This window comes from Diadema antillarum, unplaced genomic scaffold (genome assembly GCF_040938485.1).
Source record: "Diadema antillarum isolate AM-2024a unplaced genomic scaffold, OU_Dant_1.0 seq00000507_RagTag, whole genome shotgun sequence".
In the NCBI taxonomy this organism is placed as follows: Eukaryota; Metazoa; Echinodermata; class Echinoidea; order Diadematoida; family Diadematidae; genus Diadema; species Diadema antillarum.
The window spans coordinates 868,206-884,358 of record NW_027271462.1 but is presented as its reverse complement, the minus strand read 5'-3'; the positions used below and the strand labels follow the sequence as shown (position 1 = coordinate 884,358).

The 16,153-nt window shown below is 38.5% G+C and overlaps 1 protein-coding gene across 1 annotated transcript in view; it reads left to right on the top strand.

The window, feature by feature from the left end:
- The window catches only part of LOC139733956 (kelch-like protein 2), a 39,417-nt gene extending 29,523 nt beyond the window's left edge, over window positions 1-9,894 (top strand). Inside the window, exons 6-11 of the mRNA XM_071644769.1 lie at window positions 144-260; window positions 816-1,029; window positions 5,983-6,127; window positions 7,009-7,265; window positions 8,538-8,793; window positions 9,675-9,894. Of these exons, the coding sequence (XP_071500870.1) occupies window positions 144-260; window positions 816-1,029; window positions 5,983-6,127; window positions 7,009-7,265; window positions 8,538-8,793; window positions 9,675-9,894 (1,209 nt within the window). The remainder of the gene's footprint in view (window positions 1-143; window positions 261-815; window positions 1,030-5,982; window positions 6,128-7,008; window positions 7,266-8,537; window positions 8,794-9,674) is intronic.
- The last annotated feature ends 6,259 nt before the right edge of the window (window positions 9,895-16,153 follow it).

Below are 16,153 nucleotides of genomic sequence, written 5' to 3'. Positions count from 1 at the left end.
CGATCAATTGGGCAAAAAGAATTTCCTTTCTTGGACAATAAAATTTGGAGTTTATAATTATTATTATATAGTGTTGAACACACTGTCCAAAGTCACTGGTACAGAAAGACTTAACAAGATTTATTCTCTTTGGTGTGATAAAGGTGGAGCAGATGGTTTCCAGCGAGCAGCTGAATGTGACGTCGGAGGAAGAGGTCTTCAACGCCGTCATCCAGTGGATCCAGTTCAACGAGCAGGAGAGGAAGAGCGCCATCAGTCAGGTAATGGCAGCAATTCATTGGGTTCAAAGGTTATAATATGATGCGGTGAGGTCATGGACATGTGTTTGATGATCATTTGGAATGGTCTTTATATGTGCCAGAGCATTGAAATTTACACTCAAATAAATCCATCCACATAGATTCATTTTTTCATTTTTGTTATTTTATTATTATCTTTTTTTTTTGGGGGGGGGGAGAATTGTGTGATAAGGTCATTGCCTTTTATGGTTTACTACCAAAGAAGGCTCACCAAAATTTGGTGAAATTATGTGACTGTCTAAAAACTCCTTATCATATAAAACTGATCTCTGCAATCACTCTATATTTCTATATTTGTTTACTTTAAGTTGTGTGTCCAGTCATTCATTTAACTCAATGTAATACATTGTGATGTGCATTAACCTGCACTCCTGTACAAAGTGGACCTGTATGTTTTATTAGAAAGTTTACCATGGGCTGGCTCATTCATATATAACATAGCTGTTTCACTGCTGCCAATTTCCAAAGTATTTCATCTTCTTCATGCCCTTTATATGTCTGTCCCCTGTCCTCTAGCTCCTGAGGTATGTACGGCTACCGCTCCTCAACCGTGAGTTCCTGGTGAGCCAGGTGGAGGCCAACCCGCTAGTCCAGGGCTGCAATGGCTGCAAGGACCTGCTGATCGAGGCCATGAAGTACCACTTGCTGCCAGAGCAGAGGTCCAGCATGCAGACCGCTCGGACCAGGCAGCGGCAGAACCCGTCCCAGGTGCCCGTCCTCTTTGCTATCGGTGAGTTTTTGCGAGTCTCAAAGAGTTAACTAGAAAAGCACTCGGAGAGCACAGACCTCAGCCAAGCCACCAATTAATTTTCAGCCATACATGCATGCAATTTCAGAATATACATGTAGAAGTATTTTGTTTGCCTCATCAGCTTTCAGCTGCACAGCGCCTTGCCCGAGCAGAGCTAGTGCTTTAGTATATGTGTGTAAGCCTCCAGTACCCGCATCTAGAAATCCTAAGTTCATTGACTTTGTACGCTAAAAGATTAAAAAAGATCCTTCTAAAATTCATAACAATTTCTGGATCACAACCAACATTGAATCATCTGTTCCTTGTGTCATTATTCACTTTTCCTGCAAGTTTCATTCAAATCCGTTCACAACTTCTTGAGATATTTTGCAAACAGACAAACCAATGCCAATGATCACTTAACCCCCTCCTCCCTGATAAGTTTTCTCCTTCTTTGTGTGGCACAATGTGCCTGGTTGATACCATTTACTGACTATTGCTAGTAACCAGGGGCGAATCACAAGGGATCGGCATTATTCACTTGTTTTTTAGTGCGGGTGTGTGGGTTGGATCACTGCACCCTGCTCGTTGCAGAGACGTTATCGTCTTTTTGTTTCTTGTATTTTCTTCACACCGATCTGATCTACCCAGCTTTGTTGATGGGAGATCGGGCTAGGGAATATGCCTTTTATGCCCTCTTGCACTGGGCTGAAACTTTTCAGGCTCCCCCAATGGCACTCCCTCAAACTTGGCTGTATGGTAAATTCTACAAACTCACCCACTGTGATATAATGTCACATACTCATGGTAGTGGGGTGGCTTAGTGACAAATATACTGATAATCGTGACACGCCGGACAAAAGTGTCATTTTTTCCTCAGACATTTGTATATATGTGAGGATCAAAATTAGGGGGTGCTCCAAGAAATCCGCTAACAGAAAAAAAGAGAAAATGCCCTTAATTTGTACATAATAATAATGTCTGAATTCAAAGACTATACACAGGGCATTCGCCAGGTTTCTGTACAATGCAATGCAATGTACATGGTTGCTAGTCTTAAAATTCAGACCCATAACACGACATATTATGTGCATGTTTACAGTAATACACCATTTTTTACTGGTTTTCCTATAGTAACAGGTGGTTAGTCTGTGTTGCAGACCTGAGGGAGGTGTGTTAGAATAGTCCAGTTTTCTTAAGCACCTTTTCATTAAATAATTTGATATAATTTCTGGTAAAGGATTTTTTTAGGACTGTCTACCTCCTGTAGAGAAATGGCAAAGAGTGACATGTGACTCTGGCTCAGACACTTTAAATCTTGGGCAATGACTGAGCCAGGTGTAGGACTCTGTCACAGCTCATTTTTTTCTCCCAGAACTACTAGTTTACCAGTAGAAGAGCTGCATATTCCATTGAGAACTTAAGGTTTTGGGTATTGCCCTACATATTTCCTAACAAATTTAACCCGTTTCCTCCAAGATTGTGTGAATTCCATAGGTTTAGCGCAGGGATTACCTGGTTCCCGTAAGCAATTTTTATAGTCCGCACTTCCCCTCTCTATATGTTTCTTATTTCTTATGGGGGTTATTCAAATGTTTAAAAAGGTTAAAAGTTTGTTTTCATAGATGAAGTTGAATTTAGACAATTTGAATATTTCTAAAAATATTTCGATATTTGTCATTTCACTCATAAAGACTTAAAGTGGTTTGAATATTTTTGGCCTGATAGCTATGTATTGACATGTTATTAAAAAGTAAAAGCAATGTTTGATTGGTTCACATTATCCAAAGAGGGTGGGATGTAGTTGGCTGGTGAACAAAGTCTATGGGGAAGTTTAAAAAGTTGATAGAAATAAAACAAAATCAGCATAGAGCAGAATCTAAATCACAATATAATATGACAAAATTCCCGACCCCAAAGGCGGTTGATTCTATGATGCTTGATGTAAAAATACATTCCACCCAAAATACATGTGATTGATAGGAGGAAAAAGTATAGTACATTAAAAACAATATAGTTCAACTAACCCCATTAGTCCAGCACCATAATGAAATGATTGTTAAGTTTTATCGCCTTGTCAATTGAAGATGATGTTACATAATGACAATTATCAAAGTCAGCTAGATCTACTAGTATATCAAGAAACCAAAAAGAAGGGGTGGGTGGGGTGGGGAGAGAAGAATGAAGTAAGTTATTTGTATCTGTAGTTTTGGTTTTCAGTATATTCATTTTAATTTCCTTAATTTCCGTTAGGTCATCATGGATTGGAGCATTTGTGTACTAGTAATCTGCCAGGAACAAACACAAGAAAAACTTAAAGGTCCTATATATACACTTTTGGGAGAGTGACTTGAAAAAAATGTTCAGGATATCACATTTTATGCATAATATGTGTAGGTCTGGGGGCATTTCATGAAGCATTTTGTCCGACAAATTGTCGGACCAATTTGCTCTCTGCCAATCGGATGCAAGGATTTCTGTAGTTTGTAACAGTTTGTCAGAAAACATATCTGACCAAACTGCTTCATGAAATGCCCCCCTGTTGTATCACAAGACATCCTACCATATACAGTTTTTGCAATCAAAGCAAACATATAAAGAGATATCAGTATTTTTCTCATTAAAGCATAATTGCGGACGGTTTAGTCTGGAAACATGTTATCATAGAAATATTGTTCACATTTTGTGTTATTAACAATACTTAACATTGATTATACAGATTCATTTTTTTTTTTACAGAGGTTCTTTCTATCCGTAACTCACACTTAAGAATAATTTTCAAGCACTAATTTTGGGTTTTTGCCTTTGATTATCCACAAAAAGGAGGAATGTTGAGGAGATCAGGAAAATATATATTGATGTAGATTTTGGACCTGAAGGAGCAGTTGAAGCATTGTTAAGAAACAATGCCTTATGGCATCGTTCTTATTATCAAAAATTAATAATGACAAACTCAAATGAAAATTGGAGGGGGGAAGAAAAGATGAACATAATGACATGAGACAGCTTGGTAAAGATTAAACGCTAAAATAGACAATGCAGCCTCTTTTCTCAGTTCATACTTATCCAGAGTGTGTGCTTTCTTTCCAGTACCGGTATTATTATTTAGATAGGTTAGGGGAATCCCTTTGAATTGTGTGATACATCATTTCAAAGCTTACAGTCTGCTCTTTCAGAATCTGTCCTTAAAGGACAAGTCCACCTTCATGCACATGTGGATTCAGTGAATACAACAATATTAGTAGGAAGCATCACAGAAAGCTTGGAAAAAATCGTACAATCCGTTCAAAAGTTATGATTTTTTAAGGTATCTGCACAGTCGCGGCTGGATGAAAAGACTACCACAGTGTATGATGTCACATGCGCACATTCTAAGGAAAATAAAATGAGAATTTCACAAAACCATACTTTTTGAATAAAGTTCACATAGTTTCTTTGACTTGCTACTGACGTATAGGGTAATATTATTACCCCTGCCTTCTGAAAGAGAAGTCGAGTATCCTTCTGTAAGCGAAAATAATTTAAGTTGAATTTTCTTTATTCATTCTTTATATCGTTGTACACATGTGACATTACAAGGTATAGTAGTCTTCTCATCCAGCCTCGACTGCATGAGCAGAAACTTCAAAAATTCATAACTTTAGAACGGATTGTCCAATTTTCCTCAAACTCTCACTGATGTGTTCTACTATTGTTGCTGCATTCACTCAACCCACATGCTATAAAGGTGACAAATCTTTGTCTGGCGACTTTTTTGTTGATCAATTATACCAACCCTGATGGAAATCTCTTCAAATTCATAAGTTCTGAAGTTTCCTTTAAGTTTAACCAAAATCTATATATGTAGTTGCCATGGCAACATACCACTTAACACTAATGAAAAGTATTTCAAACCTCTATACATCCCGTCGATCAGTTGTACCTATTCAAATGGAATCTCTTCCAAACTGGAAAATAGCCTCCTGTAACTAACTTCAATTAAAAAACCCTAGTTTTGGGTTACCATGGCAACGCACAAATCAACAATTGTATTTGACCCCTGGTTTATACTCTTGGTACCTTCTATACAACGTTCATATCAAATTTTGTGAAAATTGAATCTTCCTACCTGGAGAAATAAACAAAAACATGATTTTTAGGAAAAGTTCATTGACCTTTGACCTTTGACCTTTGGAAAATTCACTCCAAATTCAATCAAAATATTTTACTTGTTCTCAATATTCTTCCTGCCAAGTTTTATCCAGATTGGATATTCCTGACCTGAGAAATAGCCAAAAAACCTATTTCACAAATAAAGGTCATTGACCTTTGACCTCTGACCTCCTTCCCAGCATCAATTTTCTTGGAGCACCCTATTTTTTGAGAAGGTACATCATGAAGTACCTTTGGTGAAAAAATCATGCTTTTGTCCGCCGTGTCACGATAATTTCACTAAGCCACCCCACTATGGGAAGGGGAGGGCGATTCACACTCATAGAGATAGGGGTGACTTTCAAGGCATCTGACAAGAGACCAAAAAATCTATTATGCTGCGAAATCTCACTATAACAGAGTTTACCTGGTACCTGGTTGAAAACACACTCAAAAAAGATGTCAGCTCAAAACATTCAAGGAAATTTACCAAATTTACCATGTTCAAAGCAGTAACTCACAAGCCAGCTCGTTTTAACATGGTTTCTCCATAGAGAAGACGATAGTATCTTGATGTTAAAGAAACCCTCTTTCAAAAACAGAAGAAGAAGAAGAAGAAGAAAAAAAAAGAGAAGAATTGATGTACAGTATGTGTAACTGGATGGAAGATATTGAAGGAATGCTGGGATAGGGTGAATTGTAGGAATGAGCAGAGATACTCTGTATGTATGAAGTAATCTGCTGAGTACTAGATGTAACTTTTTTCACTTTTAGATAAGGCTTTCCAGTTTGATGTACTGTATCCTTTTTTTTTCTGGCCAGGTGGTGGCAGTCTGTTTGCAATACACAATGAGTGCGAGTGTTACGAACCAGCCCTGAATTCCTGGCGTGCCATGCCTACTATGAACACCCGGAGGGCAAGGTTAGGAGCGGCGGCCATCGGAAAGATGATCTACGCCATTGGAGGGTGAGTTTTTTTGAAAAGTTTACTTTCAAAGTATAGATTATCTCATCTCATCAGGCCATTTGTAACCCTGAAAGTAACCTAATATTTGTCAAAACAGTGCACTCTGTGAGTAATTTGAAGGGCTTGTTGCCATGGGACATCCAAAAATCGATAGAAAACAAGTCCTGCAACCCTTGTCATCTTAAATGTTATACTCAATCACAAATGCCAGCCACATTTTACTATCATTCCCCTGAACCACTTCCCAATACCCAATCTGGGAACCGTTTTGACTATTACCAGAATAGGCACTGTGTAATACTTCCCTAGTGACCACCACAACTAAAATTTTTAACTGGTCGTTGTTTGTTGCCAAAGGTTCAGTTCAGTTCAGTTCAAATTCATTTCATTTTTTACACTATGAAATCCAACATATAAACATACACCTCACTTTCTTCAGTGACAAAAATGATGCATATAAATTCATACATAGAACCGTAAGAAAGCAATTATTGAAAACTGACAGTAAGGATACATTACAATGGTTGGTTAATAAGTAACGAAAGTGACATAATTGTCAGTATGCAGTGTGTGAAAAAACCCGGGAGGGACCCACTAAAAATACAGAGCTTGTAGGATGTGGGTTTCTCATTACAGCAACAATTTTGCGCTGTTGAATAAGCATGTAAAATCATTATTTTGTTGACTTTTTCCCAGTGTGCAAGAGAACAATTGTCTTCTTTTTTTTATTTAGAAATTGGCATTTGATACCATATTGTGTTAATTCCTGTGATATTTTCTAAAGCTCTCCATAGTATGGGGAACTGCATACGTGTAGGTTGCAAGACATATCAGTGGAAGTGTGTGTGTGTCAGCAAGTTTGCTTTGCTTTCATTCTACAGGTACGACGGATCACATGACCTGGCCTCAGTGGAGTGTTTCAACACCCAGACCCATTCCTGGTTTGACGTGGCACCCATGGGCACCAAACGGAGCTCTCTCGGCATTGCGGTCCTCAATGGGCTCATTTACGCTGTGGGCGGCTACGACGGTGCGTCTTGCCTGAATAGCGTGGAACGCTATGATCCTCTCACCAACACGTGGTCGTCGATCACCGCCATGTCGACGAGGAGGAGATACGTTAAAGTAGCTGCACTAGGTAAGGCACTACAAGTGTGGAATTGATCAAGAAATGGTATGGTACAGTGTATAACAGTCCCACCTATCCACAAAGTTTGCTATGTTGATGTGTGATGTCTTTCATTTTCTTTTGTCTCCAAAGACCTTGACACCCATTTTTTGTTCTTTCCCTCTTGCGTATTAACCCGTTAAGGACAGACTGATTTTGCTAAAACATTTCCCATAGACACCTACCCGAGTATACTCAGTTCTCATCCCCAACGGGTTAAAGGGGGTTGTGTACATGTGACAGGATGCTTAAAGGACAAGTTCACCTTCATAAACATAAGGATTGAGAGAATGTAGCAATATTAGTAGAACACATCATTGAAAGTTTGAGGAAAATCAGACAATCTGTTTAAAAGTTATGAATTTTTGAAGTTTTTGTGCAGTACCCGCTGGATGAGAAGACTACTGCAGTGTATGAATAACTTAGATGTCACATGCGTACAACAATATAAGGAAAATATAAAGAGAATTTCACAAAATTCCATCTTTTGAAAAAAGTACACATTCCCCTGACTCGTTACCGACAAATGTTATGAGTAATATTATTCCCCCTGCCTTTAGAAAGAGGCAAGTCAAGTGCTCTTTTATTATGCGAAAAAAGTGAAAATATGTTGAATTTTCTTTTACATTTTCTTTATACTGTTGTACGCATATGACTCACAAGCTGTAGTAGTCTCCTCATCCAGCGGTTCCAACACAAAAATTTAAAAAATTCATAACTTTTGAACGGATTGTCTGATTTTCCTCAAACTTTCACTGATGTGTTCTACTAATATTGTTGCATTTTCTCAATCCTTATGTTTATGAAGGTGAACTTGTCCTTTAATAGAAAGATGCTTCTTTCAGTGTAGTATTGGTACCCCAGGTGTGCTACTGGGATCGAGAAATCATGTGGTATCATATCAGAGCTAAAACATGCTCTTCTCTCAAGTCCAACTTTCCTGTGATATTGAATACAAGAAATAGTCAGTTCTTCATTTCATCTTTAACCAAAAAGCGGTCTTCTCGGGCAAGCACAATGGGTGAATTCAAGTTTGGTGCTAGTTCTAGAGTTAGTGCTATCTCCCAAACAACTGTGTTAAATCAAACTCCAAACACTGATCATGGTCAGATTAAGGCAAACGATACCGATCACAGTTATCAATCCCCAACGCCATTGCATCTTTCTCTTTTCTCCTCCAACTGTCATGCCAATCTTGTATCTCCCTCCTCCCCCCCCCCCCCCCCCCCCATGGCCACACAGGTGGCTGTCTCTATGCTGTAGGGGGTTACGATGGTTCCTCACACCTGTCCAGCGTGGAGAAGTACGACCCCCGGACCAACTCCTGGACCTCGGTGCCAAATATGATCAACCGGCGGGTCAGCATGGGCGTGGCCGTCATCGGTAACCAGCTCTTCGTGGTCGGAGGCAGCGACGGGGCGATGTGCCTCAGCAGCGCCGAGAGCTTCAACCCCGAGATCAACCTGTGGGAGCCGCTCCCCTCCATGTCCATCCGCAGGTCAGTGTCCAGTCTCCCGGACGGAATTCTTGTATCTTGACCCGTCAAATCCCACAAACCATGTTTCTTCAGTGTTTGTGCTGCATCTTTTTAGTCTGTATTTTACTATGTACAGTGGACTCCCGTTATAACGAAGTTCTCGGGACTGGCAGTTTTCTTTCGTTATATCAAAATTTCGTTATAACTGAACAAATAAACAGTAAAAATACATAGAGTGAATAATGTTGCACCCTGAATTTTTACTTCGTTGTAACCGGAAGTTTGTTATAACTGTGTTCGTTTTAACGGGAGTGTACTTTATTATTACAGTAGTGTTTCATACGGTAGAGTAGGATATCGTCTTACATTTGAGCCTTAAGCTGTTCATGTATAATCGTCTGTTTTGATTGTAACATTTCAAAAGCCTATTAATTGCTAAATTTATAACTGATTCTCAAAATTGGCACCACAGTTTAGAAGATCAAAGCTTCTGTTGCTCTTTGAAACTGGCCAAGCTTCTTAGGTTTCGTATGATTTTATGCAGATACAATGAACTTGACAAGTTCCATCTCGTCTCTCTACAACCAAGGATACACAGTAAAAATTAGAGTTGCCAATTTAACCATCAAGATGATAATTTCTGTGCATCTCCCAAACTTGATTGGACAGCACAGTATGTCTTGGATTGTATTCAACCTCACAGAACTTTTCATGGACTTTTCTTAGTATTTTGTATTTTTCTATTGAATTATAGCAATTCTTAAACTGAAATATAAAGTGTAGAAAATTTATTTCTTAATATTTTCATGGAGCATCAGGGATGATTCTGTTAAGATTTGATGCTCATTGTCAAGAAATTAAAGTTTTGGTTCTATTCACGAATTCTGTTTCCACTTCCTCAGAAGCACACATGACACAATAGCGCTGGATGGTCAACTCTACGTTGTCGGCGGCAACGACGGCAGCAGCAGTTTGAACAGCGCTGAGCGCTACGACCCCAAGACTCACCGGTGGACGACGATATCGGGCATGTCGACCAGGCGGAGCAGCGTGGGAGTCACGGTCGCCGATGTCGTCGTCTCGTGGAGCTCCCACAACAGTATGATGGAGCAGCAGTTATGATTTGGGGCTCAGTGAAAAGAGATGACTTGCAGTTTGTGTGAACGATACTCAAAGAGATACATAGCAGAACAGAAACCGTTGCGTGAAGAGTGAACACGGTAAAGTTTTTGCCTATGGGATCAGGACCATAGTTTCTTCGAATTGCATGTAACTTGTTCTGCATCAACATGTGCAAAGAAGGAGCGGGAACATCACTTTTTTCGATAGGGGCTCATTCATGATCGCATCAAAATGGTGGCTTTTTCTGCGAGCGAATCTGAACAAACAAATGCCATTGCGTCTTTGTATTTCATCGGAGAGGCCCTGGCGTGACAACACGTGTGTAGCTCGATGGTAAAAGTGCTTGTTGGGAGAGTGGTATTTAAGCTTATGTGCTCTGAGTGTGTTAGTGTCAGCCATTTTATGTGTCGATAATACTGCAGTATGCAATATTAAAACAGTGCAAGCTGTGTTTAAATGAGTGCAAAATAGACTGCCGGAAACAGCGTTAACATAGTGATTGGCGTCGAAAGTCTCAAAGTGTCACTACAATGTATGTGTTGTCTTCTCGGCATGTGCTTTATGTCATTGTGTCATGTGTTGTGTAAAAACATGCTACAGAAGAAGTCATGCCAGTGTATACCTGAATGCGTCACATGCACTAATTACAGTGTATACTCAAATATTGACTCAGAGAGGTTTTTGTTGTTGTTTTTTTGAGTCATGTTAAACCTCGTCCGTCACTTGAAATGCGACTAAATTTGCCCTCTCTCCTGGATCTATCAGAGTATTTCTCCTTTCATTTTGTTTTCTCCATGTGATCTATGCATATCGTTTACGGAATAGTGGTAGTATTTGTAGTGTATGTGAGTGCAACACATTCTTCATTGTTATGACACCTCAAGAATTGATAACGAGTCCAGTTATTTGCACCTTGACTTTTCCCAGAATATATCCAATCGAAAACTTAAATGTGCTTGAAAAGCACTCGTGATAATTGTGCTGGTTTAGTAGCACACCTCACACAGTACTGAGTTTGCAGCTGCCACGCACATGTAATGAAGCTAAATGATAACTGCTGTGATATACTGCCATTTGCAACTAATATCAACAAATACAATCTCTGTTTGTTTGGTTTTTTGATAAAAAAAATAATCAATTCCAGTGTAATCAGTAGAAAACAATTCTTTTCTTTTTTATTTCACACACAGATCATGTTTAAACAGCTCTATTTTATTGTCGGGTGGTGATTCAATAATCATCTTATATTTTTTTCTCATTTGAATTTGAGGCGATGTGATACAATACTTCATGATAATTCAAGATACAGAAAAACAAAATCTGGAATAAGATGATGTTCAGATGTTACAGAATGATAAGATAGTCAAGCATAGTTGACTTTACAAATTTTACTCAGGAGCCGCGCTTGCTATCTTAAAGAAACACAACAGCAAAACCAGAAATGAGAATGACAGGTTCAATGTCAAAGGTTTTTGGACTGTCTGCGATGTCAAAAATATTGCGTGTGTGGTTTGGAGCTTCGTGTATTAGTGAGAACAGCATGCTCGAAACAAAACCTCAGTCAAACCAGTACTCATGCTTTCATTAATGATGTGTGACCTGAAGTCATCTTTTGTGTTTTTCACAACTGGTCTGTCCAGAAAGTTGTCAAAATGTTTTTGTCTTTTTTTTCCTTTTGAAAACGTAAGTGATATCCGATTAAATGCAATATTTTTTTGTTCCCTAAATTGAAGTCGTCAAACTGCCTATTAGATGGTCCGCACAGGTCTAAAACAGTGTATATTTTAGAGAATGGTATCCATTGTCATTAAGAATTAAGGGTAATGTGTGTTTCATTAGATTGATGGCAATGTTTTGTTGTAATTTTTTTTTTTTTTTCAAACAAGGAAAAAAAGTTTCAGTAAGTATACAATTATATAATAGAGTAACAATTTACAGTGCCTTTAGGGTCAGCCAGTATTTGGGCAGATATAAGTATGCAATCACCTTGCTACTCTGGGTTAAATGTAGGTTACTCCTTATCATTGTATTTGTTTCTGCAGATGGGTCTTTTAATGCTGTCTCTGTTTGGTTCTTTTTTTTTTTGTGTGTATTTTTGTTTAAAGTGCAAATACCATTCCCTCGACTCTCATTCCGCACATCATGGGTACCATGTCCTCTTTTCCTTTTTCTTTTTTTTTGGGGGGGGGGGGGGGGAGGGGAGGGGGGTTCATCCATAGGATTCGCACAATGGGAAGAACATCTTCACCAGTTGTGATGGAATGAACCATTGATTGGACCATGGAATCTAGTAACTTACACCAGCTATTGCCACGGTGTAGATAGTCCAGCACTCTCGTGTGGCATTTCCTTACCTCATGCATCTTACCTCTGTGCAGTAGTATACAACGCCTCCCTGCTCTCAATGTTTTGTTTATGTTTTGTTTTTGTTTTTTAACATAGAAATCTGTATTTAAGTAGAGATTCAAAGACTGTCAACCACATGGCACATGAAAGTTATTGGCAAGCATAGCAAAGATTTCATGACATATGGAAAAGCTACAATGGTAGTTCACAAAAAATGATGTCTTGTCCATCCCATGAACATCAGTATGAATATGATGATATGTGCACTATGTAAGCTTTTATTTTTGCTATCTTACTATTATTGCTGCTGTTATTGTAATCATTGCCATCATTATTATTATTATTATTATTATCATTATTGTTATTATTATCATCATTATCATTTTCATCATCATTACATTCATCACTTCTGTATTTCCTCTTGTTGATGTAGTTGCCACTTTGTACTGCCAAACTTCTAGTTCTTTCTAGTTTTGTTTTGTTTTTTTCTTTTACCATGTGACTGGGGATTTGTGTAATACGTAAGGCCATTTCCTGACTTGAGAGGGCAAACCCTTATTGTAATGCTCCGTTGTAATGTTAATCCTTGCGCTGTACCGACTAGCTGAAATTATATGTGACCCTGCATCACAAAACCACCAAAGAGTGGCCAGACATGGATTTTTAGTTAAGGCAGATTCTGAAAGAGCAGATTCTGAGCTTTAAAATGATATATAGATAAATCCAAATCCAAGTAGACTTTTCTCACCTATCTAAATATAAATGGAAAGCAAGTACACTGTTTGGAAGAGTGTGTGCTGAGAAGAGAAGCTTTAAATTTAATGGTCTTTTCAAGTACTGAATCTCACCTAGCGGTACTCTATAAAATGAATGGGACAAAGAATAGGATGTAAAACTCCATGTTGTAGTAATCACTATGAAGGGATTATCAGATTACACTGAAATTTTGCATACTCTCTGAGTGTGATGACTAATGCGAAATAAGAGTGTATAAAGGGTTCTCATGCTCTGAATTTTTAGATTCAAGAAAGCCTATGTATAACTGAAGAGAAAAAAAAAAATGTTCATTAAAGGGAAGGTAAACACAAAGAGAAATGTGGATTGAGTGAAAGCAGCAGCATTAGTAGAACACATCAGTGAAAGTTTAAGGAAAATCGGACAATCGATGCAAAAGTTATGAATTTTTAAAGTTTTGGTGTTGGAACTGCTGGATGAGGAGACTACTAGAGGATATGACGTATGAGTGGACAACAATACAAAGAAAATATAAAGGAAATTCAACAAAAATTTACTTTTCTAGAATTATGAAAGAGCAATGGACCAACCGCTTTCAGAAAGCAGGGGGAATAATTGCTACCCTTAACAAATGTCAATATCAAGTTGATGGAATTTGTAATTTTCTTGAAAAATGGAATTTTGTAGTATTTTCTTTATATTTTCTTGGTATTGTTGTCCACTCATACGTCATAACCTCTAGTAGTCTCCTCATCCAGCAGTTCCCACACCAAAACTTTAAAAATTCATAACTTTTGCATCGATTGTCCGATTTTCTTCAAACTTTCACTGATGTGTTCTACTAATGTTGCTGCTTTCACTCAATCCACATTGCTCTTGGGGTTTATCTTCCCTTTAAAAGAATTGAAAAAGAGATAATTTCCCATTCATTTAATGATCCCAAACTTCAGAATCATGTAGAAGAATTGCTCTTTCAGAATATATAGAAATCTAAATATTTACCTGATTGATCTATTTCACCTATTTTGAGTCCTCACAAATAGGGTTGTGCAACGCCGTTGGTTTTGTAATGCAGGGTTACATATCATTGTTGGATATGGCATGTGTGCGCTCCCCCTGGGGGTGGCGTGAGTGTACTGTAAGTACAGATATAAGCCCTTCTTTGCCAGGGGCTTTTGACAATGTGTACAATTCTATGAAATTTGAATGTTATATGACGCTCAAAGTACACAAGAGGTTAAATCCAGTGATGACCAGGGTACCACTGGTGAAAATTTGTTGCCATAACAACTTTCCAGCAACCATTATAATCACTGCCTCCGTCAAGGAGAACACAAAACACCGACAGTCCTAGGGGGTGTTTCATCAACGCTTGTCAGCGCTGACAACTGTCGGTGCTGACCAATTTCAGCAAAATCCTTGGTTTTGATTGGCTGAGATGCTCTGGTCACTGACTGTTACTGTGGTGATTCAAGTTGTCAGCGCTGACAAACGTTGATGAAACACTCCCCAGGGGGGAAAAAAATGCAAACCACTGCACTTTGACATTTATTGTCTTGTCGATAGAGAGAAAAAAAAAATCACTGTGTTGAAGGTTATATCATATTTCAATGTTTTCAACTTTCTTTTTTTTAATGAAAGTGTTCATGGGCTTGTAGAATTTGTGAGTATTTGAGGCTCTAGTATTTTTCCCTACGTACATTCAGCAACTTGTAGATTTGGCATGCAGGAATGTAGTTTCCATTTCAAGGGCCAAATATGTAATTTGTCGAGGATGAAAAGTGACATTCACTTTCACCAACATTGATTTCATAAGATGGGACCAAGTCAACTGGAGTGTAAATGTGTGTGTATGTTTGAGGTCAGACATTGAAGATATTTTACAGATACAGAGTGTACCATTGAAATGATCATAAACAGATCATGACAGAAACATGTCGAATAAACAGATTTGTTTGTGTCCTTTCAGAGCTCTGTGTATACCTTTGCCAGGCCCACACAATCAATTGATGATGATATGTATAAATAACTGCTTTCAAATAAGAAATGTTGGTAGGGAAAACAGTGAGGTTGGCGAGTCGCTTTTCCTCTCTTATTTCCAGCTCATGGAGTGAAATCAAGTAGACATAATTTGTACAATGCCAAGTATCACAATGTGAGATAATGACTCATGCTTTTGATAAATGGAACATGAAATACCAAGGTTGAGATTTAAAGGATACATCAAGATGTGACCTTGGGATGCTATGTGAAAACTGAAATGAAATATCCAGCCTCTTTCATAGCTCATCAAATCTTTCAGCGCAAACTGCCCTGATGGTAGATGCTGCTTCGCTGGTGCCAGGGGTGTCCTGCTGTTGAGGTTATAGTATGGTGCTGTCTTAGTGCATGTTAACTCTCTTCAATGTTTTGTGCCATAGTCAACTGCGACTGCAATCTTATTTGAGAGAGGAAAACAGGAGACCTGTGTATGTCAGTTTGTATGTTTTTTCTGAAGATGAATTGTTGATAGCTTTGTGCTGCAGGGTTGTGTGAATCTGATCTGATCTGACCAGTACAAAAGGGTGTGCATTTTACATGTGCAGGGACACATGTTTGTGTTCTAAAATTCTTACATGTTCTTGATGTCTGTCCACTTGTGTCGCAGTCATGTACAAAGAGCGAGGGAGATTTGTTTTTATGGGTATGCTGCTGTAGTCGCTACGCTTTTCAGCCAAGTCTCTAGTTAGTAGATACCTTGTAAGTGTAACATGGTATGTTGTGGTAAATTTTCTGCTTGTATCTTTGACTCACTGAAGCTGTAGCCGTGCAGTAACATTTTGGGACAGTGTCCGTAATATATTTATCGTGCAAGTTGCCAGGCGAGCGTGCGAAAATATTTCGCGAAAAGAAAGCTGTTTGACAAGTGCCATATGTCAGTATGTTTTGTTTGAATTGGCCATAGTAACGCCCCATCACTGGTTGATGGGGGGAGGAGGATAAGTATCCACAGGGCAAGTTGCAATAGTCCAATATTTATTTCGGGAGATAGGTTGCTTTTCCAATTTTTTTTTTATTTTTTCATGTACATACGTGTGTATGAATCATCGTACTCTTCTAAGACATTGTTAATATCTCATATTACCTGCCCTGGAGTAAGATACCATGTACCATTGCCACTACTGCCATGGTTTGGTGG